The sequence below is a fragment of the Lissotriton helveticus genome, assembly GCF_964261635.1.
Source record: "Lissotriton helveticus chromosome 1_1 unlocalized genomic scaffold, aLisHel1.1 SUPER_1_unloc_43, whole genome shotgun sequence".
NCBI lineage: Eukaryota > Metazoa > Chordata > Amphibia > Caudata > Salamandridae > Lissotriton > Lissotriton helveticus.
The window spans coordinates 894,678-918,319 of record NW_027611685.1 but is presented as its reverse complement, the minus strand read 5'-3'; the positions used below and the strand labels follow the sequence as shown (position 1 = coordinate 918,319).

Genomic DNA, 23,642 nt, shown 5'->3' with positions numbered 1-23,642 from the left:
ACTTATCCAGGTCATCAGATATGGTACAAACTCTAGCCAATCAGGAAACAGCACCCTTTGGAACCTTCTCCTCAGAGGCTCAGGCTCTCAGATTTTCTACCGCACGTCGTGTGAAGGGAGTCTCCCTGAGCTCTGCTCAGTACCTCTACCTTTTCTCTTCAGAAACTCTTCAGAATATCTTCACTGCTTTGTCTACTACAAAGAGGTCACTCATCAGACACTGTGAGTCTTATGGAAAACTCCAGCTTCATTCCGAAGACCACCACAAAAAGTGTATCTACTGCCTCCACCCTGAACATCAGGTGAAAGATTGTAAAATCTGCAGGACTTTTCCTTAAAAGACTTTAAGAGACAGAGAGGGACGTCTACTTCTGTGGTTACAGAAACTCAAGAGAAAGGATAATCCCTTCAGATGTTGAGAGTGATTCCTCTCTCAGGACTGTCATCTCTAAGAAGAGGGCTGGTGAGGCAGAAATGTTATCTGCTAAGGCTAAGGTGCTCAAGAACGATCACACCTCTACTCATGAAGGCTAGACTTCTTCTTCAAAAAGGGCTCCTGCTCCTTCTAGGGGACTTCTTATGCCCTCTATGCCTCCGAGATCTAAGTCTGAGGCGTCTAAGTCTTTTCCTGAGACAATTTTGCCTAAAAAATGGGTTCCTCGTCGACCACTGTTACAACGAAGACTTCCACCTTCTCTTCTCCTCAACCTACAATGATTATGTTGTCAGCGTCCTCTCCGTCGACGTTTATCATGGTGTCGGTGAAGCCTCGCTCGTCTGCCACCTCCCTCACTTCGTCGTTGACGAAAAAGAGGTCTGTCTCCGGTCAGTCATCGGCGGATGCCTTCTTGCCGACGAGACAGTCGATGGCTCTCAAGGCTCCACCTGCTTCGTCGACGGTTGCCTCGTCGACAGCACAGAAGCTTTTCCTTACGGAACTTCATCCCCTCTCTTCATCGTCGACCACTGAGTCGGCGGCGGCATCCTTGGTTCCACCTTCAGCTTTGATGTCTCTAGTCCCCTTGAAATCTTCAACATAATAAACTTGCACTGATTCCAGTGTATATTTTATTAACAATTGCACACATAGGGCCCCTTAGAGGGGTCCCCTGAAACCTACCAATCCTTAGTGTGGTCATTGACTGGCCTGAGCCAGCCTGCTACCAGCAGAGTGTGTTCTGACCTCAGGGGAGAGTGCCTGCGCAATCTGTGGCTGAGAGCAATGCCTTTCCTGGGTGGAGGTGTTCACGTCTCCCCTGGACAGAAAGAGCCATCCGTGGTGGGGAGCTTCAAAGGTCTTGCCTCCTTAGTAGTGCGACCCCAGCCTCTCCTGTTCGAAGAAGCGGGCCTCCGTCGCGTCCTCACCCCCTTTTTGGCGGCAGGACAAGTGGGAAACCTTTGATAGAATAGGAGATGTGCCCCTCCCTCTGTCAACTCCAGCCCTCGGGTGCTGGAGGCTAGGTCAAGTACACTTTTCAGTGCCCACCATCTTGAAGATGGTGGGACTTGTTCAGTTAGGGCTAGGACTGTGTCCCCCTCTCACCGAAGGTGGGCATGTTAGAGGACCTAGACACCCAGGCAAAGGGCCCATTGGACACGACCTATCACTTTTTTGTATCGCCCTGAAATCAAGTTTTTAGGTGGCATCCCCAGTCCATGAACTTCAGGTCCTTACCACCTAGTTCCCCCAATCCGCTGTTACCTACCTGTAAGCAGCCTCTGTCCGATTGCCCCAGTCCCCCTTAATTTGTATTGGGTTTCCAACCTTGAACTTGCACCTGCACCCAGGTGCCCACGTGCCGCTGGTGGTGCACTGTTGGTTCTGAAGTGAACCTTGTCCAATACTGACCTTAACTTCTGAAGAATGGTCTTGTAAGTAGATGTTGGCTATACATTTGTTGAATGTTTTCTTCACCCCATAGGTTAACATTGCAAAGTCTGAAAATTGCACTAATTGTCTACTTTTTATATTGACCAGAATTTCTATTGCAAAACTTATTTACTCAAGATGAAATTCTGTGGTTCCGCAAAATAAATCTAACCAAGTGTCATTTTTAGGTTTCGCACTGCGAACCGATCGCGAACCGATCGTTGCTGGGAAACTCTATTGTAATCATTTCTGCTTTCAAGGAGTCAAGGGAGACAGGAGACAAGTGATGTGCACGCGCACGTAAACGGATCAGGTCACGCGCGCTTCCTGTCTCCCATGGCTCCTTGGAAGCAGACACACACGCACGCACACACACACATACAGAACCCCCACCCCTGCCGCGCATACACACACGCACGCACGCACATAGAGACCCCCCCCCGCCTCCGCCCCCGACGCTTACACACACACATCCCCTACCTCGTCTCGGCGTGTTTTCTCATCACAGCTTGCGCGGGGACAGCCAACGTGCACGCGCACGGTGACGCCGTCTCCTGCGCTACAACCGTGGTTTCGGTTTCGCGGACTAACCTTGTTCTATATTTCTATAATCAAAATAGGCGCCTCAGACTCCAAGTGCCGCCTCAGATTGTGACCTTCGCTGTATGTCAAACAACGCAAAATCTGAGCACAAACGCTTAAAAAAAAAGAATGTGCCAAGGATGTTCGACAGAAACGATGTTGGGAATGCCGGTCGTGATCGAAGCAGCGGCGTTTTAATTTTAATCTGCAATGAACATTAGTACTGTTCTGCTGGCGTCAGACAAGAATCCCAACTAAATAATTAAAAAAAATAACAATTCTTGTGTTTTTCGCTAATCTCCCTTGGAAGCATGTTTAATGCTGGCCCGGCGCGTCAATGCACACCTGTGGGAAGGACAGGAGACCTCACATCGAGAAGGTGCAAAGCGGGGGGTGGGGGGTGTATCTGGTACAGGGGGTCAGTTCTGGTGACGTCAGTGTGTTTCTGGCCTGGGTGCCTTCGGTTAATGCAGCACCGGGGGTGTGAACGCTCGAGGCGGTGTCCCCCGCACACCAGGCCTCGGCGTCGGGATGGAGAGCTGAGGCGCCGGTTGAGGTGGACCGAGCCCATTAACTCGAAGGGTTGAGAGAATTGAGTCCGCAGTCTCAAAGTTTGGGGACTCGGATCAGGACTGCTGGGAACGAGATTGTGTAAACCCTTTACGGTGCGGCTGACATGACCCTGCGCTTCAGCAGCGAATGCAGTTTTTCCTAGTCTGATTTAATAACGTTATTTATTCCAGGTGGGATTATATTTGCTTTTTGTATCCCCCTCAAGCCTTGCCGAAAGCCCACACTCTGGAGCCCAGGTGCAGAATTCTTTAGGTTAAAAGACTAGATATGCCATTGTGCCTGGCGTGCTCTGTGCACACGGGGAACACGTTTTTAATGTGGCATCGAAGAGGCAGACACCCTCGACTCATCCTTCCGGAGTCATCAAAGGCACCGCACAGCAGGAGCATGTCAGGGGTCTTACCCAGGTTTGGGCTCAAGGACAGTGGCCCCCTTGTTGTACGACCGCAGCGCTCCAGTATCGTCCGCATTCTAAAAAATATGCAAAATGAAAGTGCACTCTGCTCTTGTCTACTTGGGATGAATCGGTTCCATCCATTGCTATTAGCTGCATTTACACGTTTTTCACTATTTTTTTAGGTTTCGCACTGCGAACCGATTGCGAAGCAATCGTCGCTGCGAAACTCTATTGTAATCATTTCTGCTTTCAAGGAGTCAAGGGAGACAGGAGACAAGTGATGTGCACGCGCGCGTAAACGGATCAGGTCACGTGCACTTCCTGTCTCCCATGGCTCCTTGTAAGCAGACACACGCACGCACACACACACACATACAGACCCCCCCGCCGCTGTGCATACACACACTCACACACACACACATAGAGAACCCCGCCGGCGCCGCGCATACACACACACATTGAGAACACCGCCGCGCATACACACACGCACGCACACACACACATAGAGAACCCTCCCCACCCCCACGTCCCGCCGCGCATACATACACGCACGCACACACACACACACAAATAGAGAACCCCCCCCCCGCAGCCGCTCATACACACACGCACGCACACACACACATACATACAGAACCCCCGGCGCTTACACACACATATCCCCTACCTCGGCTCGGCGTGTCTTCTCATCACAGCTTGCGCAGGGACAGCCAACGTGAGCGCGCACGGCGACTGCGTCTCCTGCGCTACAACCGTGGTTTCGGTTTCGCGGCCTAACCTTGCCATTGGCTGTACTGCCGCCAACCGGCACTTGTTCTCAGATCCAAATGGCCCTGTTGTAGACAAACCCTGGGAAGTGGACAACGAGAATATATAATATTGTGCTATCTATATAGCGCTTACAGCCACAAACCTTATCTCGGATACACTGTAAAAACCCTTTCTAGCACCTCATTCCTATGGTACACATTTAACGAAAGTCTGTGATTGCAGAGCGGTCGTAGATGTCAGCAGCAGGCGGATAACCCACGGAACTATCTTTCAGATGTATTTGTGAAGGATGATCCATGCCAGGCTTTGGGCCAGCTTTGCATCCTCCATGCACTACCTCTCCGCAAAGGATCCGATAATTAAAGAGGCACGCGCAGACGACGGGGGCGTGCAGGCGGAGTCCTCGGGGACGGGCAGGTGATGAGTGAGTTGCCTCCTTATAGAAAGTGGCATGGGCTTGGATTTGATTTCTAGGGACGCATCAGCAGTAGACGGTGACTCATGCGCCCCCAGTCGGCGCGGTGACACCCTCGCCTCTCACCTGCCGCCGATTGCGTGCCACAGTCTTTGCCAGGAGTGTAGTGCATACTCCTGCAGGCAGATGCCTAATAATTATTTTATTAAATTGGCAATGTTTATACATATCTAAAAATTGTAGTTACACGACCGGGGCTGCTGGCGCAGGATGCCGGGGCCGGTAAGCTGGCGGGAACCTCCAAGCTGGGCACCCTTGCTCAGCCCATTAGGATAGTTCGTTTCATCCTGCTGCTGGTCTGACTGCGAGAGCAGGTTTTGGGGCTGAGTTCTATGTAGTTCTTCCCTAAAACATCGACATACTAGTTTCTCTCTGCTATCTGCTCGACCCACTATTACCTGGTCTCAACCTCTCCCTTGGATCACAGCACACCCTCTAGTGTTCCTTCCCTTGTCCTCTCTTCTGCTGAACCTCAAACCTCCAGAGGGAAGCGGGTCCTCTCCTTTGTTCTCGCCCCTCGTCTCAGCCTCCCTCTTTGACGTTACTGTCCCTCTTCTTATGTTGCCGTTCGGACACGCTCGCTGTTACTCCTTCCTTGGAACTAGTTACAAAGCAAAATGCAGTTGTCAGGTGTGAAAATGCAGCACGAGTAAAAGTGTGAGGGGACAAAGAAACAAAAAACCTGAAATGCTCAGGAGTAATTGAAATTAGGTCAGAATAATTGTGCAGCTACAGATTAAAATGCTCATTTAGACTCCAATGAAAACAAGCATTTGGAATGCGATAGGTCTCGCATTGACACAAGTCTGAGCTATTGACATTGTAAATAACAATGCCTTTTATTTATGTTTAAACATTTTTTTTAAATAAAAGGCATTGTTATTTGCAATGGCAATAGCTCAAACTCGCGTCAATGCGAAACCTATTCCATTGTAAATGCTTGTATAAATTGGTCTCAGATTTATTCATTGATTGTGTGTCATTTATTGCCACTGTGTGTACAACAAATGCTTAAAACTACCCTCCTATACGTTTAATTGCTCCCCCACACTCCCACAAAAGAGCATTAGTATTATCTACTTTAGCCTCTGTAAAATCTCTGGGGATCCACTGGACTCTCTGCACACTATACCTCTTTTTGGTATAGACATAGTGAGAGCCGACTCCCCACGCTCAAGTATTCACACATACTCAAACATAGACAGACAGACACAGACACACACACTCTCTCTCTCTGTCTCTCTCACTCACACACATTCTCACACATACCCACCCTACCTCACATCAGAAACATATATTTAACTTCTAAATGACACCTTCAAATAGGACCATTAGTAAATAGGTTCATGCAGAATTCAAAAGATCCTACTTGTAAGGATATCTGTGCAGTCATCCCCATGACAGGAAAGAAGAAATGCAAATGAATGAATAAAATGCTTTAGGAAGCTAAGTCTTCTTAAATTAAAAAATGAATGAAAGATAAGCCATGAATAGAGTAAAATAAAGATAATAAAAACAAGGGACATAGAAAATACGAAAGAAAGAAATAAGGCTCCCCTATATTATATTCAGTGGTGGTTGTAACACAGCGGCCAGGATATCCGTCACGTTTGTGTCTGAGTAACCCGGCCAGTAACCGGCCAGCGAACTCTAAATCAGGCTCTTGACACTTTGCATTGTTGCTGCTGTTAACTGTGCACCATTACTTCCTCAGAAGTCACAGGCAAGAGACACGTGGTCGCCTGTAACATAATTTATATAATTACAAGGGTGTGACAACACCACATAACACCGCATAAACAACACGTGCAGATTAAACCGCAGGGTTCAAATAAACCCCCACACACACACAGACCGTAAGATTAAACCTGTGCTAAACACACAAGCCTCAATAACAGGTAGATAATACAAAGACTGATGGACATAATGAAGCAGACCTAGAGATATATGCATAGCACAGACAAGATAAAGGTCTTGATTTAGAGTTAGATGAGCAGGGTACTCCTTCACAAGCGTGGTGGAGTATCCTGTCCAAGAAACGGATGGTCTGCCTGTAAATACATCGGACGACCCTTCCTCTCTAGATCAGGCTGTTTGATGTATTTTTCTCTTATTCAGGACCACTAGGGAATACCTGGCAGTCGTGATGAGAATTTGTTTTTAAATGAATCCCACTTCCTGGGAGTAAATTAATCAGGGAGACAGTTCCAGGGGTGTGAGGGTCATTAGTTATTGCTTTTTAAAAACAAACTCCAGCTTTGGAAGCTTGTTTTTGAAAATAACAAAAGTTGGTGAATGGCCGCCTGAAACATCCCCAAGGGATCCAGAGAATTGTAGATCAACGTCCTATAGATGGTTGAGAGTACTTTTTACGGTCAGGGGATTAGTTAGCAGCTGGTCCTCCAGTGGGGATGCATCAGGCAACTTCTCCCCTTCCCAGATGTGACCTTGCAGAGCGTGACCCACCTGCAAATGTCAGAACCGTTTTTAGTCACCTAATTCATACTTTTGTTGTAGGATTGTGAAGGGCACAAGCGCCTGTTCCCTCCACACATCGCCCGGCCGCTCTAAGCTAATTAAACCCCATTTTGTGAAGCCCTGCAATCCTCCCACTGCACTTAAGAGATCACCACCATACAGTGGAATAATTTCAGTCAGCTTACCTTCTCAGCCTAAACACTTGGTAGCCTCTCTCCACACCCTTACCACTGTTTAGGTATGAGTAGGTAGGGTGCACTCATACTTTCTTCGATACAGCACCAGGGTGGGGTAACCTCTCTTGCCCATGGTCAATCTATCTACCTGGTTAGTAGGATCCTCACGGTCCACAAACACCCAGTTGTTGACAGCCATCAGCTGCGTGGCCCAGTAATACTTGTGAATGCTCCGGACGCCAGTCCACCTTAATAAATTCCCCTCTGCACCTTACTCAGCGTGAAGTGCCACCATCCCACAACAGGAGCCAAATTTCTCGGTCTACCCTTTGAAAGAAAATGTTTGGTGGGATCTTGAAGGACGTTTTTTTCACGATGTACAGGAGACCCTGGAGGGTCATCACTTTAAATAGGACCACCCGGTCAAGTAAGGAAAGCGGGAGCGCCCGCAAGTGTGGGGCATCCCAGCAAAGCTGGTCTAATTTCGGAAGTATGTTTCTGCCTGTGACTCTCTTGTAATAAACACGCCCAAATATTTAAAGCCATGTAGTGCCTCCCGAACTGTGCACCTAGCGTGCAGCCGCAGGGTCCCATTAACGACTTCTTCCAGTTGATCTTATATCCTGAATAGTATCTAAATATGTGAAAAATGTGTAGGATTTGTTCACTCGAGAAGGCTGATCACTTTTCCTACAGCAAAACGTCAGCGTAGAGGGAGATTCTCTCATCCCACTCCTGATCAACTGGAATACCCCATATGAGAGGTCCTGGCGAATCCACGCACGTGAGAAGAACACAGGAGACAAGGAACATCCCTGTCGGATGGCAAAGACTCGGGAGACTGTTTTATTGACGCGCATGTGCACTAGAGGGTCCACATACAAGAGCTTGACAGCAGCGCCACTGGTTCAGCAAAGGAATCCCCTGTTGGATGTGGTATGCCATTAAGGTGTCGGAGATATAAGCGCGCTTCCTGGTGTGGCATGAATCCTGATTGATCAGGATGAACCACTGTTGCAATTACTGTCTGCAGGCATATCTCCAGGGCGTACGCAAGGACCTTAGTCTCAAAATTAAGCGGGGAGAGAGGTCTATAAGACCCACACTCAGTTGCTGCTTTGTCCTTTTTTGGGATGACCACCATCTCAGACATTCTTTGGTCCTCTGGGAGACACCCTTATTTTCAGGCAGTCTGAAACCTCCTCTGGAGGCACTCCCTGATTTTATCCTTCATGCTTTTATTTAATTCTATGGGGAGCTCATTAGGCCCCGTCACGTGCCCTGTTTGCAAGGTTCCTATTGTCTTATTTATTTAGTCTACTGTCAGGTCTAATGCGTCTCAGTCCTCATTCGTTAGCATTGGCAGGGTCAGGTCTTTCAGGAAGTCTCTCCCAGTATTTCCGTCCCCTTGTTGTCAGTGTCCTCAAGGATCACTGGCTTGAATTCATCCTATAGCACACAAGCTGATTCAACAGGCCGCCCGTTCTCCTTAAAATAGAAGTCTGCTCCATCTCTCATACGAGCTTTGAACGTCTTGTCTTTTAAATATCACGGATCAACCCTTGGGGGTAGCATGAAGTCCACAACTGGACCATCGAGTTGCACCTCCAACAGCGAATGGTCTGAGATTCCCCCTTCTATGTGCGTAGCGGCTCTAAAATCATCTTTATGGACAGTCTGGGTGAAAAGATAGTGCAGGCATGCCAGACTACCATGTGCTGCAGACTGGTGCGTCCGGTTCTGATACCCTCTACCCCTCTAGGGGCATTTAGGAGTATCATGAATATAGTATAGGGTCAGTTCTGTCACTCCAATCACCCCAATGCGTGTATGCTCTGTTATAAGTGTCTTACCCTTTCTCAGGATGAGTCAGTCTTGTCTGTCTGTCTGTGTCTCTTTCCTGTTTTCCAACACTTGAATGGCACGCCTGAAGACTCGAGAGAGCAGTGACCCACCAGCAGGCTTTTGTGGAGAGCTTTTGTCCTGGATATAGTGCTGCATTCTGTAGGGCACCCACTCTCTCTTTTCTTTGCAGTTGCCTGAAGATCAGCAGTCCTAAGATAGCAGTCACACCTGGCCTGTCGGTAAGTGCAGCCCCTCTGGAGGCCTGACCATCAGCAATTGAGCCCACATTGTGGCCGGCTGGAACACAGGCGTAAGCTCAGACAGGGTGTTCGACACTGGAGTGGTTGTAGTCCCTCATGGGCCTCTGACACAGAGTAGTCAGAAATTCAGCAGCTAAAAGCCCAACACAGGCTCTCCAGGAAGTCAGTAGATTCAGACTCTGTTGTATTAGGAATTTGGCAAATGCAACCTTGAACGGGCCTGTTGGCAGCACACAATCGTCCTACTGGGCCTCAACAATTATGTTGTTGTAGAGTTTTATTTTCTGCCTTGAACTGTTGGGAGAGTCTTGGCATCCCTCGGACTGTGAAAACCAACAGAGGGAAGAATTGTGTGTTTCCCCCAGTTAGTAAAAAAACAGCATAAGTCTTGGCTGCTTCTGCTGCACCCAGAGTCTTGTGGGTCTTTTCAGTCTAACTTTTCTGTCTGGTAAAAAATTGCGTCCTGTTTTTCTGCACCCGGTAAATCCAGGTGCAGAAAAGCCTAACAACTGATAATCAGGTGGAATAAAATGAACACATGAAAGTGCTCCTTAATTTCATTCCCCTTGATTCATACTGTGGACCATAGTTGAGGGATAGGTCTAGGCATAGTCCTCGCAACACACAATAGATTTGCGTGCGGCAGAGGCCAGAGCTCAAAAGTCAGGATACCAGATACAAGTAGGTGGTAACTCAGGGCGGCGGAAACGCCTGTTGTCAGTAGAGGGGAAATTCCCATCCTAGAAATCTACATCAGAATTAATTAATAGTATTCTATTTTAAATATCTTTTTGGTGCCAGTCCATACGACTTTAATGTCTGCTTTTGAGATTCTATGTTACAAGTCCATAGGCTACAGGTATCCTTTCTGAGCTTAATAAAATGTTGGAAATTCTACAAATCCTCACTCACCGATCAAAGTACTCTCAGGCTACCATTCTACACTCTGCTCTGTCTGAAGAACAGCTCACCATTTTCAAAATTCTGCAATTCTGCATTGATATGGCTTGTAAATAATTTTTGGGGGAAATTTACATGTATTAACTGTATTTAATTTTAATACTATAGGTGATTGAAATTACGGACGAAGAAAGCAAGATTTAGCACCAGCCAACTAAATGTTAGTGCCATAAGAAGGATTATTTTGAAAAACTGAAGGACATCCATCATTCTAAGTTTAAACAACTTCCAAAATCTAGGTGTGGCGAGGAAGTGGGAGCTGAGGAAAGTACTATACCTGTAAGTGAAGTCTCTAATTTTGCATTTCATTAACCCAGAGAAAGTCATATCTGTCCACACAGCATCGGAAATAGTGCCAGAAAGACCAATCACAACATCCTCATCTGAAATATTATCAGAAAGACAAATTGCCTCAGCATGACAGAATAACGTTCATCTAAAGCACCCATGATCTAAAGCATCATGTAATTCCAGAGAGGAAGCACACACTGCATAAAAGAAAGATATAACAAAAGGGTTCTTCTGCAAACCATCAAAGAAAAGACACTGAAAGAAGACTCCGAAGCTGACACGCTAACAACCAAAAGATTGGAAAATCACCTTTGTTCAACAACCGTTTTTAACCAGTTACGCAAGTTTGAGACTATCTGCCTCGTGATATAACACCACGACCCACTCTGCTCACTCTGGCGAAACATTAAAAATTCACTACTTTATTGTGTTGTTCATGACCATCTCAGATTGTTTCCTTTTTATTGTGTACTGTTCTGTAATTCTATGTAAATCGCCTCAACCTTATCTGTTGTGCAGGAGTGATATTTAAAACTGTTAAATATCAAAATGGATTAAATGAGCACTGTTGCGCTAGCTAATGTAAATAAATCCTTGTCTTCAGAACTACAATCCTTAACCTTACACCAAACACAGAACGGGTAAAAGGAACTGATGTTCTGCGACTGATGAGCCACAATATTACTGTGCATGTTCTAATGTTCTCAGTTACTGCCATTACGCCAGTGTAAAAAGGTACTTCTCAGTGTAATCATTAAATATCAGACTAACGCCTTATCACTGCATTGCTAAGAACCTATACAAATAGATTTGAGGAAAACTTCAGTCACAAAATAAGTTGCTGCCGGAGAGGCTATAACCAAAAGACTATTATCTGCTACAAACATTTCGACCGGTGTTACAGGGCTGCATCCAGACATATTTAGCTCAATTCAAGTGTTAAGAAGATTACACACAATATCTTTTAGAGATAAATGCTGAACATTATCTAAACAAGCCCGACTCTAAAATCGGGTTCAGTCTTACCGTGGCATATAAGCAAGAGAAAACTAAATGTAGAGATATTAACTCCAGGAATACACCTTTTAAAAACACGGGCTGTGAGAACAATTTCAGTGTTCAAACCCGCCTCAATCAAAGCAAAATAACCCAAGTTGGGGAAAACGTTACCTGTGCCAAAACAGATTCAGCCATTAATCTCATCTCACTGAATTCGAGAGAATGCACACTGGGAAAATCCTCTCTCAGTGCTCTGAATGCCCAAAAAGTTTCAGCTGTAAATCTAATCTCACTACGCATATGAGAATCCACACTGGGGAAAACCCTTATCAGTGCTCTGAATGCCAAAAAAGTTTCAGCAGTAAATTTTATCTCACTGAACATATAAGAATCCACACTGGGGACAAACCTTATCAGTGCTCTGAATGCCAGGAAAGGTTTTATAACAAACAAAGTCTTTCTCGCCATGTAATAACCCACTCTGTGGAAAATCCTTACCAGTGCTCTGAATGCCAGAAACATTTCAGTGAAAAAAGAGAACTTACTGTCCATACAAGGACCCACACTGGGGAAAAACCTTATCAGTGCTCTGAATGCCAGAAATGTTTTAGTGAAAAAAGCCATCTCACGCAGCATATGAAAACCCACACTGGGGAAAAACCTTATCAGTGCTCTGAATGCCAGAAAAGGTTTTGTAAAAAACAAAGTCTTTCTCTACATGTATTAACCCACACTGGGGAAAAACCTTATCAGTGCTCTGAATGCCAGAAAAGGTTTTGTAAAAAACAAAGTCTTTCTCTACATGTATTAACCCACACTGGGGAAAAACCTTACCAGTGCTCTGAATGTCAGAAATATTTCAGTAAAAAAATAGGACTTATTATACATACAAGGACCCACACTGGGGAAAAACCTTATCAGTGCACGGATTGCCAGAAATGTTTCAATACCCAAACCGAGCTCACTCGGCATAGAAGAACCCACACTGGAGAGAAACCTTATCAGTGCCCGGAATGCCATAAATGTTTCATTGACAAAAACAGTCTCACTCATCATATAAGAACCCACACTGGGGAGAAACCTTTTCAGTGCTCTGAATGCCAAAAATGTTTCAGTGTAAAAATCAGACTCACTAAACATACAAGAATCCACACCGGGGAAAAACCATATCAGTGCTCTGAATGCCAGAAAAGGTTTTGTAACAAACAAAGTCTTTCTAATCATGCAGTGACCCATTTTGTGGAACAACCTTATCAGTGCTCTGAATGCCAAAAAAGTTTCAGCAGTAAATTTTATCTCACTGAACATATAAGAATCCACACTGGGGACAAACCTTATCAGTGCTCTGAATGCCAGAAACGGTTTTATAACAAACAAAGTCTTTCTCGACATGTAATAACCCACTCTGTGGAAAAACCTTACCAGTGCTCTGAATGCCAGAAATATTTCAATGAAAAAAGAGACCTTACTGTACATACAAGGACCCACACTGGGGAAAAACCTTATCAGTGCTCTGAATGCCAGAAATGTTTTAGTGAAAAAAGCCATCTCACGCAGCATATGAAAACCCACACTGGGGAAAAACCTTATCAGTGCTCTGAATGCCAGAAAAGGTTTTGTAAAAAACAAAGTCTTTCTCTACATGTATTAACCCACACTGGGGAAAAACCTTACCAGTGCTCTGAATGTCAGAAATATTTCAGTAAAAAAATAGGACTTATTATACATACAAGGACCCACACTGGGGAAAAACCTTATCAGTGCACGGATTGCCAGAAATGTTTCAATACCCAAACCGAGCTCACTCGGCATAGAAGAACCCACACTGGAGAGAAACCTTATCAGTGCCCGGAATGCCATAAATGTTTCATTGACAAAAACATCCTCACTTATCATATAAGAACCCACACTGGGGAGAAACCTTTTCAGTGCTCTGAATGCCAAAAATGTTTCAGTTTAAAAATCAGACTCACTAAACATACAAGAATCCACACTGGGGAAAAACCATATCAGTGCTCTGAATGCCAGAAAAGGTTTTGTAACAAACAAAGTCTTTCTATTCATGCAGTGACCCATTTTGTGGAACAACCTTATCAGTGCTCTGAATGCCAGAAATGTTTCAATGAAAAACGCAATCTCACGGTGCATATAAGAACCCACACTGGGGAAAAACCTTATCAGTGCTCTGAATGCCAGAAATGTTTCAGTTTTAAAAGTAGTCTCACACGGCACATAAGAATCCACACTGGGGAAAAACCTTATCAGTGTATTGAATGCCACAAATGTTTCAGTGAAAAAAGACATTTCACACTGCATATAAAAACCCACACTGGGGAAAAACCTTAGGAGTGCTCTGAATGCCCAAAACATTTCAACCGTAAATCACTTCTAACTGCACATGTGAGATTCCACACTGGGGAAAAACCTTATCAGTGCTCTGAATGCCAGAAATGTTTCAGTGACAAAAGAAGTCTTTCTCGACATACAATAACCCACACTGGGGAAAAACCTTATCCATGCTCTGAATGTCAAAAATGTTTCAAAAACATTCGAAAAACATGTGGATGTCATCTGCCTGCAATTCCTGACATCTCGGGCATTTTGGTGGCGGTGAGGGGGCGAATTTCCCGATTTTATAAGGAGTGTAGTAAAGCCTATTGACCACGAAAAAATGGTTCTTTTTCAGACAGGCAGGCTTTATATGTTTGTATAATGTCTTCAAAGATGGTTCAAGCATGCCCTCTGCCTGTGGTGCCATGGAGAAATTGTTCCAAACCCCCTCTGCCGAAGCTATCCCAGTGTCTTCACCCTGTAGTAGATGTTGATACCATACCGAGATTTCTTTTATAATGGGTGTGAAGGATTGACTTAGCCTTTCTATTTCCTCATTACTTTTTATCTCCTCGCGTTCCGCTGTATGCCAAGACACCAATTGAAGATATTTAAATCTTGATAAATCTGTCCCTACCTTTGCCCTCAAGTACTCCCATGTGTATATCCCTTCCTCATCCATTAACTCTCTCCATTTCGTAATCCCATCCCTTTTTATAGGTACTGCCAAGGCATCGTTCAAGCAGTCCAGGGTACCAGGTGAATCCCAAACTGGAGCTGAGTCTGAATAGTACCCAATCACACTGCTTACCCTTACCCTGTACCATGTCTCTAGGGCAGTTTTTAGTATCTTCAAACGAACCCGCTTGAAGAATCTAGGAGATCCAAATTTATACATAAAGGCATCGCTTCCCCCTTCTGCTCTCACCATCTCTTCCAGCAATCTGCCCCAGGATGAGTCATCTGGCTTAGTAAGTAGCATGCGTAGGCTCTTAAACTGGAATGCCACTACATATAGACTAATATCGGGGAGAGCTAACCCACCTTTTAATAACCTTCTTCTGAGTTTCTTCCCGGTCAGGCGCACCCCTTTGTCCCCCCACAAAAAACTACCTATTTTGCTCTGTATCTTATTCATGTCTTTCTTAGGGAATGTTAGCGGTATTGTGGAAAACAGGTAGGAGAGATTGGGGAGAATGACCATTTTCACTAGATTCACTTTCCCATATATTGACAATGGGAGGTTCTTCCATCTGCTAAACAAACGGTCCATTTCCCTAGTTGTTCTGTCCAGATTTAACTTAGGAGTTCAATCCAATTCCCTCACAATATATATTCCCAGATATCTAAACTCCTGACTCTCAGTGCCATACCATTGATCTACGTTCCAACACATGACCTCAGTCTTGGATCTGTTCACCTTGTATCCTGATAATGCCCCAAACACTGCTGTCAGTTCCTCGATCCGAGGAATAGCTGTACCTGGATCACCTGTATAAAAAATCAAGTCGTCTGCGTACAGGGCCAGCTTAGAGCTATACTGACCTGACTGAATTGTGAGATTCCACTCTGGGGAAAAAACCTTATCAGTGCTCTGAATGCCAGAAATGTTTCAGTGAAAAAAGAATACTCACTACACAAACAAGGACCCACACTGGGGAAAAACCTTATCCATGCTCTGAATGTCAGAAATGTTTCAGTGAAAAAAGAATACTCACTCGGCATACAAGAACCCACATTGGGAAAAAACCTTATTACATTGAATGCCACAAATATTTCAGTGAAAAAATCAATCTCACTCACCATATAAGAACCCACACTGGGGAAAAACCTTATCAGTGCTCTGAATGCCAAAAATGTTTCCGCCGTAAATCTGATCTCACTGTACATTTGAGAATCCACACTGGGGGAAAAACACCAGTGCTCTAAATGTCAGAAAAGATTCAGAGGTAGTGATGGTTACATGCACCATAAGAAAACACATCATCAAAAATACTTCAGTGCTCCAAGTGCCAGAAAAGCATCCATTTTAAATGCAATCTCACCTACATGAGCAGACGCACACAGGGAAAAAACATTACCTATGCTGTGAATGACATAAATTCCTATTTTTTGATAGGCACAGCCTCATTAACCATAATCTACTCCATACTGATGAAAACCTTATGAGTGCTCTGAATGCCAGAAAAGCTGCAGAGAAAAACGCTATCTCACCATGAGAAACTCCACACTGAAGAAAATCCTTATGCCATAAAAGTTTGAATCTGAAAGACAGAGTTATGCTTCATGAGAGATCCCACTCTGGGGAAAAACCTTATGAGTACTCGAAATGCAAGCAAAGTTTTGGTCACAAATTACGTCTCACTTGTCATGAGCAAACTCACACGGGAGAAAAAAGCCTTATGTGTGTTCTGAATGTCAGATAAGGTTTAATCACAAATACAATGTCACTTCACATGAGAGAATTCACACTGGACTAAAGCCTTATACAGGAGGGGAAAGCCAGAAACGTTATACTCAGAAAGGAGATCTCACTAAACATGAGAAATGCACCCGCACCAGGTAAAAAGTAAGGCGTATCTTGAGTTGCAGAAAAGCTTCTAACAACCTGACTTTACATGAGAGAGCACATATTGTAGTTGCAATAGGATTAATCAAGAAATTCTTGCAGGATAACTTAGGCTGCCCGCATGCAACCTCCAAAGAAATTTCAGGCCTTGAAAATATTTTAATTGCAACAAAATCCACATTTTGAGTATCTGAAAGTTGTTGGTCTGTTAGTTGGGTTGAAAAAGAGACTGGAGGGATAGAAGAGGGAAGGTTTTGCATTTATATAGCGCTTGCTACCCCTGATGAAGTGTTGAAGCGCTTTTCAGCGAGTAGCATGCTACTCCAGAACCCAAAAAGATGAATAGATAGATAAATTATTGTGGGTAGGTTGTTTTATTTTATAAATACAACTGTATGAAAATTTATAAAATTCTCTTGTAAAGTTGTTTCCAAGTGGCAAGTATAGTCTCTGATAATAATGTATACAAAGTTGGCTTGCCATCAAGACTGATACCCTGTAATATTGATGCAAAGTCAGTTGTGCTGAAGTATTTTAGACTCTTGTTGAATTGTAACATCCACCTAGTAGTGTTGTAGACGAATCTAGGACCCTAGTGTAATTTTCCAGATTCATGCCCTTATATAGGTATAACTTATTATATCCTTATGTAGGCATAAGAATCATAACCATATTTAGACATAGCCAATGCAGTCCAAATACGGCATGGCTACTTCCACAAGTTCCTAGAATCCACAACGAATTCTTGGAGAAATTAAACTTCAGCAGTCCGGGACTTCCCCCTGCTTAAGTATTGATTTGTCCAAGAACTCATGGAGTTTTCAAAGAACTGTGAGTTCTTAGTGAGGTTATTATGTCCAATCCTACGTCAAACTCTGCACCTTCCAGGTATAAATATACCCACATCTGCCCTAGCAAACAGACGGTGGTTTGGAGCATATCGACTAACTACTTGCCCGATGCCCTGCTGTAGCGAGTGCCGAAGGAAGCCGACTCTCCAGCTGACGCACTGAGAAAGACGCTGTCTTTTCTCCTGCCGAGAAATCCAGCTCCAGTGTTTCCCTGCTACCCTTGGGGGTTACTGGGAGATCGAGTCCTGAGAGAGAGATACAAGACCTCCTTCATTCTAAAACCAAGGTATGGAGCTCATTAGACCCTTAGAGAAATCTTGGATAGATTCTTGGCAAAAAATACTGAACTTAAGCTATACCTTTCTTACTTCTTCCCTCGTACTACACTTAGGTTAGGTACACCGGGGTAGGCGTATTTTAGAAGCACCAGTTGAGTACTTTTAGTCGTTATTTATCATTGTATGTAATTTATCCGTTTTATGTATTTTATGGCTTAGAAACCATATCATGCTTTTACATTATTATTTCATAATACTCTTTTTACTGTACGCACTTTACTTTATAACAAGTTTTGCCATTGTAGCAATTCACTTCTCTTGCATGAGAAAGAAGACTGCTCAATAAATAACCTTTTTTATTGAAAACACCCATCTCTTTATTTCCCTGCAAATCCTGGTGAAACGAAGCATGCACAATTGACTGAGTGAAATAGCAATCTATTGTTTCCGCGACTCTAGAGATATATTTCTTATTCTTGGGGAACAAAGTTGTCATGTTTATGCGGTTGTCAGAAACTAATCCCTTCTTGTGAATTCGAGAAAGTTTCTAGTGACCTCTGAGCTAGCTGGCATTCACAATTAAGTCTAACATATTCAATAGAGACCCAGTCGACTTCAGTCCTACGTCTAAACTATTGTTTGTGTTATTCCAATGCGCAGAGCCTATTGGGAATATAGGAACTACACTACAGTAGGTACTGTTGTTTGTATCATGTCCACATTGTAGGCAGACACAAACGGCAAAATTGTGCACTATTTATATTAAGCATAATGTAGGTGAGCAGATGACAGTATCCAATGTACAAGCTGTAGTAGGTGCTTAGAAGTAGAGTGACATAGAGGGTAATAAACACTCCACTTACTCTGTCACTAGCTTAGTACAGACGAACGCCAAAGGCTTCGTACATGATGAAGCATCAGAGTGCACCCTCTTTCTGCGTCCCAAGGGCATTTTGGCTTTTGTTCTACAGAAAAGGCTGCAGACACTTACATAGCCCTTTATGTAGCGTGGATCACGTAGGGGAGATTCTCAGCGGGCATGCTTTCCTTTGTATTGGGCAGGGCCACATTTAAATGTGGGAAAACCATTTGTCTTGCGACTGCACTGTATTACTCACATGGGTGAAAGGGCAAACAAGCAGTCAGGAGGTGCACTGATTGTATACCCCCACCTGACAGGATGGTGACAGACCCCAACCACCTGCAGGGGAAACGTGCCACCTTGTTTAATAGCTGCCAGACGCTTTACTTAGTAAGCAGACTGGTAGTTTACAACTGTACCTACGTTGGGGCACCACATGCTTTTTCCAGCATAATCTGGTGTACTTCCCATGTGTGGGATGATAGCACCCACTAAAGACTGCACCGTTGTGTAGTCTGGGACAGTGCACCTTCCCTATAAGTTTGAACTGGGCCTTTTAATACGGTACTATTTTGTGTGCCTATTTAATTCAGGTATATAAAGAATGTGGTACTACTTGTATACTAAGTTAGGGCAAGGAAGATTGAATTTCTACGGTGGCAGCAATGTTTTTGTCAAAGTGCCCTCAACACCCTCCCGTACCCTGAACAAAATGAGATTACGTAGATTGCACCTCTGCGTGCCTAATTCTGCCATTTGTATTTCAAGACCAGTGATTAATGTGGCTTTATGAAGTTCAAAGCCATTGGGCGTTCCCGACCTGTCTGATACTTGCATATGGAAAAGATGGGTCATTTGAACCTAAAGATAGATAAACATATTCATAGGTCGCGATTTATGTCTGCATCTAATATAAAAATGTAAAATAAGGAGAGGTGATAAGTGAGAAGTTAAAAGTCAGCCGCTAATCGAGCTCCATTTGTACATAGGCCTTCCTATATTATGAGATCTATTCCTGCTTCAGTCTTTAATTGCAATGAATACTTTAATACCCAGGCATGAAGTCATCGTCGAGCTGTTTAGATAATCCACCTGTCTCGCCACTTCTTCCTCACTGCATCCTTAACCAGTGGCCTAGCCAGTGTGCCCTGGGCCCCAAGGCAAGAAAGGAAATGTGACCTCTTCCGTGTATTTGGACTGTGGAAAACAGCAATAATCATTGTTCTGTGGGCCCCTCAGGCCTCTGTTTTAACTGTGACAAACAGCAGTTATCAGGGTTCAGTGGGCCTTTAAGGCATCTGGGACCTGGTGCCACTGCACCTGCTGCACCAATAGGAAGCTAAGCCCCTGCCCTTAACAGCTTCTATTCTAGCCCCACTGGAGAACCGAAACATACAAATACTGATCTGGCCAAATATGCAGGCATGCAGCCACCTCTTCCTCTGAAGGGATTTAAGTCGCATGAAAGCAGCATGCGGGAAACAACCATTTTCTGAGGTAAAGTCAACCAACACCTCGTCTGTTCCAACCTGAATCCATTTAAAACCAGGGACGAAAAAACGGTTGATCGTCATCCCTTGCTTATCAGAAGGGTAAAACAGATTCATCTAACATTACAGTGTACCACATAACAAATTGTGATTCTGTTTACAAATTAAAACTAGCATGCATATAGAAAGGGCAGCCTTTGGCCAAAATAGCCATTTTCTCTACCCATACTTTTAACACATCTTATACAAAAAATGCTAATTACATTGTCATCCGGAAATAGTCATTAGCGCCTACTCATAACCAAATGCCACTTAGAATTGTCTTTCACTTCAAGCTTTAAAAGGTATATTAATATAAAAGCAGTATTGAATTTTTGTGACGTTGTGTACTCTTACCAGAAACATTTGATTAACCAGTTATGAAGTCACGTCTAGCGTAGTTACTTTACAGTCTTCTTTTTTTAATAGTAATTATTTCACATTGTTACTGAATATGCATGGATAAACACTTATAAGGTCCCAAAGGCGAGACCTATTGGCTATGACAATGCTTGTTATTGATTGAGTACATTGAGCGGCAGAACTTTTGATTAAGTCCTGAAGAATGCCGCAAACACCTATTTGGAGGGTTAATAGGCTGAAACATGTTGATCTCTTATTGACTCTAACAGTGCATATATATTTCTCCCACAGTGTCCTATTTTTAATCCTGGCCCAGGGGTGTACAAATAATGGAAACCACTTACCCTTTAGCAAGTTTTAACTTTCACTCTGCTGCCCCCACTACCCTGAGCTCATTATTGTGGTATTTAGTATACCTTTCTCTATAACAAAATATGCCTGAACTCCTCCCTCTCAGTGAGGGGGTTGTTTCATGGTGCAAGGATATTCCCAATAAGGAAGCATGCCAACTATGGTGGGTGAGGGAAATTGTCCTTTTAAAGGGATATTTCATCTTAGCTAGGTCTTCATTTGCAACAGTAATCCTCAGAGACCCAAGGGTTTCTTGATTGTGGTAGAAATGCATTTTTACCCTTCATTGTAAGTTCAAGCACAGACCATTGCATGAAATGTGATCTATGTAGGGAAAATACTTTGTGCACTGACAAAATGTGTTAAAATAACAGAAAGTTGATCATCGCAAATATAACTAGAATGTTTATTCTAGCATATTTTTGATACCACAAGGTATAAGAAATTTGGGGATCTTTATCTGATATCTTTATCAGTAAGTTATCTGAAATTATTGAACATAAACTTTTCCAAGTATTATTTCGAAAGATTAAGGAATTGGTCTTTTCTGAACTAACCCCAGTGCGTAGGACTACAATAATCACCTCTCTCAAATTAATATATTGCGCTTGTTTTAGTGAGAAAGCTAAATGATCTAGGACAAACCAGGAACTGGCGTCAGTATTTGTCTTAGGAAGCTTCAAGTTAGAGAGTGAAAACACTTTTTAGAATGCCCCAAAAATTGTGATAAAGATATTTCAATATGTTTGACAAAAAGAATAGGTACATTTCATGACAATATTGAAATTCTGAACAAACAGGAACAAATATTTACACAACAGGTTCATGTACTAATAATCCATTTGGTAAAAATTGGTTGCCTGTGGAGTCAGCACACTACTTTGTCTGTGATAGCTTTTAAATAAAGGCATGTTTTAATGCACCCCATTTTACTTTCAGATTCACAAATGTCCCCGTGGTTTACTACCTCCTGTTATGTTTTTTCAGCCGACATATGGTTTCAAAGCTCAATACATACCTTAACAACGTATTAAATATTCAGAAGGAAAACTATTAACATTCCCCTTCCAAATTCTGAATTGTTAAATGGGCTTAGTACATTTCAAAAAGGGGTTTAGCATTTGCAAACTCTGACTTACTGAACTAGTGGATTTTTTTAACAATAAAACATGAGGCCATTTTTCTCAATTCCCTCCAAATTAAGTTTGCTAATATTGTTAGTTGAATGATAACCGGTGAATGTACCTATTTAGTATTAGTGTTGCTTCAGATCAAATAAAAACCATCACACATAACTCTTACACAATACTTAAAGACAGAATTTCTGACATTCAGCGTTATTGTTTTGTTAAATATATTTGCAAATGTTGTCACTTAAACAGGAAAGCAGCTAAAGCAGTCTCTGGACATAAAATAGGATGTAATCATAATCTTTAGATACATTTTCTGAGTTTCAGGAACAATGTGTGTCTTCTGGGTTTACTCTAAACCACTATAATAAACATATTCAATGCTTCTAGATTTGATCTGTTTGTACTAGTTTATATTGCAGACAATAATCTAGATTTAGACCAAGGATCAATTCCACCAATGTAATTCGGGGCCCCCTGAGGCAGATAGAGGGCAGACTAGCAGGGGATAAATAAATCCAAATCAAAGAACAAAAAGTCTGCCCTATATGATTCAATTCAGAGGCTCATAAAGAGTCCTGTAGTAATGGCATGCACCTACTTCGAGCTCACTTGTCACGTACTGCACATTAAATTTTTGACGCACTTTCAGAATAAATATTTTTTATTTTCATTTTTCACAGTAACAAAAATTATGAAAAAGAGTGTTTAAAGACATCGTCGTTTAAATATATACATAACACAATATTGCACTTATAGTTAAGCAAAATACCTAGCCCGCGGGCACCCTCTCATCTTTCATTCATATTTACCGACTCATTCCACTAGGTCATACTCACACATTCGATTCATCCATCCACATTCACACAATCCAAAAACCTCACAGCCTATCGCAGACAATTACACTGAGGTTGTCCTGCAGTATCCTCTCAGCAAACTGCTGGGGGGAGATATGATATTATTAGCAGGACAAATGTTCACCACGCCAACGCGCGTTTCGGTGCCAAGCCCGATCTGCGGCGGAACCTTCATCAGGGCATGTATACGAAGGAGAGGTGGGGGCCACAACGGGGCAACTGAGTTTATTGCAGCCGTGACAACTCTTATTTTTAAAGCGGCAAAGGCAGCACACTCTTCATACTTTTGATGGCATACCGTCTATCTAGTCGAACAATAATGTAAGTTCAAGGGCGCTGTTTGGGCCCCTGCGATATCTGTGCTACTTTCTTATAACAGCTTTCAGCTGTAAATGCAGCAAGACAGGCACTGGTCGAACGTATTTCAGGCTTCAACGTTTTTCTTTTCTAACAGTCGATAGTCATCGTGTACACAAGGGATGTAAAAAGCCCAGCCGGGGCGGGCAAACTTCATTCAGACCCGAGGATCTTCGGGTAATCTTTTCTGCATCCGATATAGCGTCCGCAGCCGCGGATCAAATCCACCCATAGCTTTTAAAATCTATTTATCAATGATCTCTATTAGTGTTAATGCACCTAAAACTGTAATAGAACTGATCTGAGAGGTGGACCTTCAAGTATTAGGCTCAGTCAATTTATTGAATAAACTATGGAGTTAAAATCTGAATAGATGAGATCGACAAGCATTGCCTGACCACTGTATTTTACATCAATAGATTACTTATCAGCACATTTTCTCTAAGTACAATTCAGTCATCTTCTATTTTTCGCGGAGCTCGTGCTG

At 43.3% G+C, this 23,642-nt stretch overlaps 1 protein-coding gene across 1 annotated transcript in view; it reads left to right on the top strand.

Annotated features, from left to right (window-relative positions):
• The window catches only part of LOC144806082 (uncharacterized), a 291,643-nt gene extending 271,996 nt beyond the window's left edge, over positions 1-19,647 (top strand). Inside the window, 2 exon segments of the mRNA XM_078672523.1 lie at positions 11,927-14,098; positions 14,100-19,647. Coding sequence (XP_078528649.1) covers positions 11,927-14,098; positions 14,100-14,168 — 2,241 coding nt within the window. The 3' untranslated portion in view covers positions 14,169-19,647.
• The last annotated feature ends 3,995 nt before the right edge of the window (positions 19,648-23,642 follow it).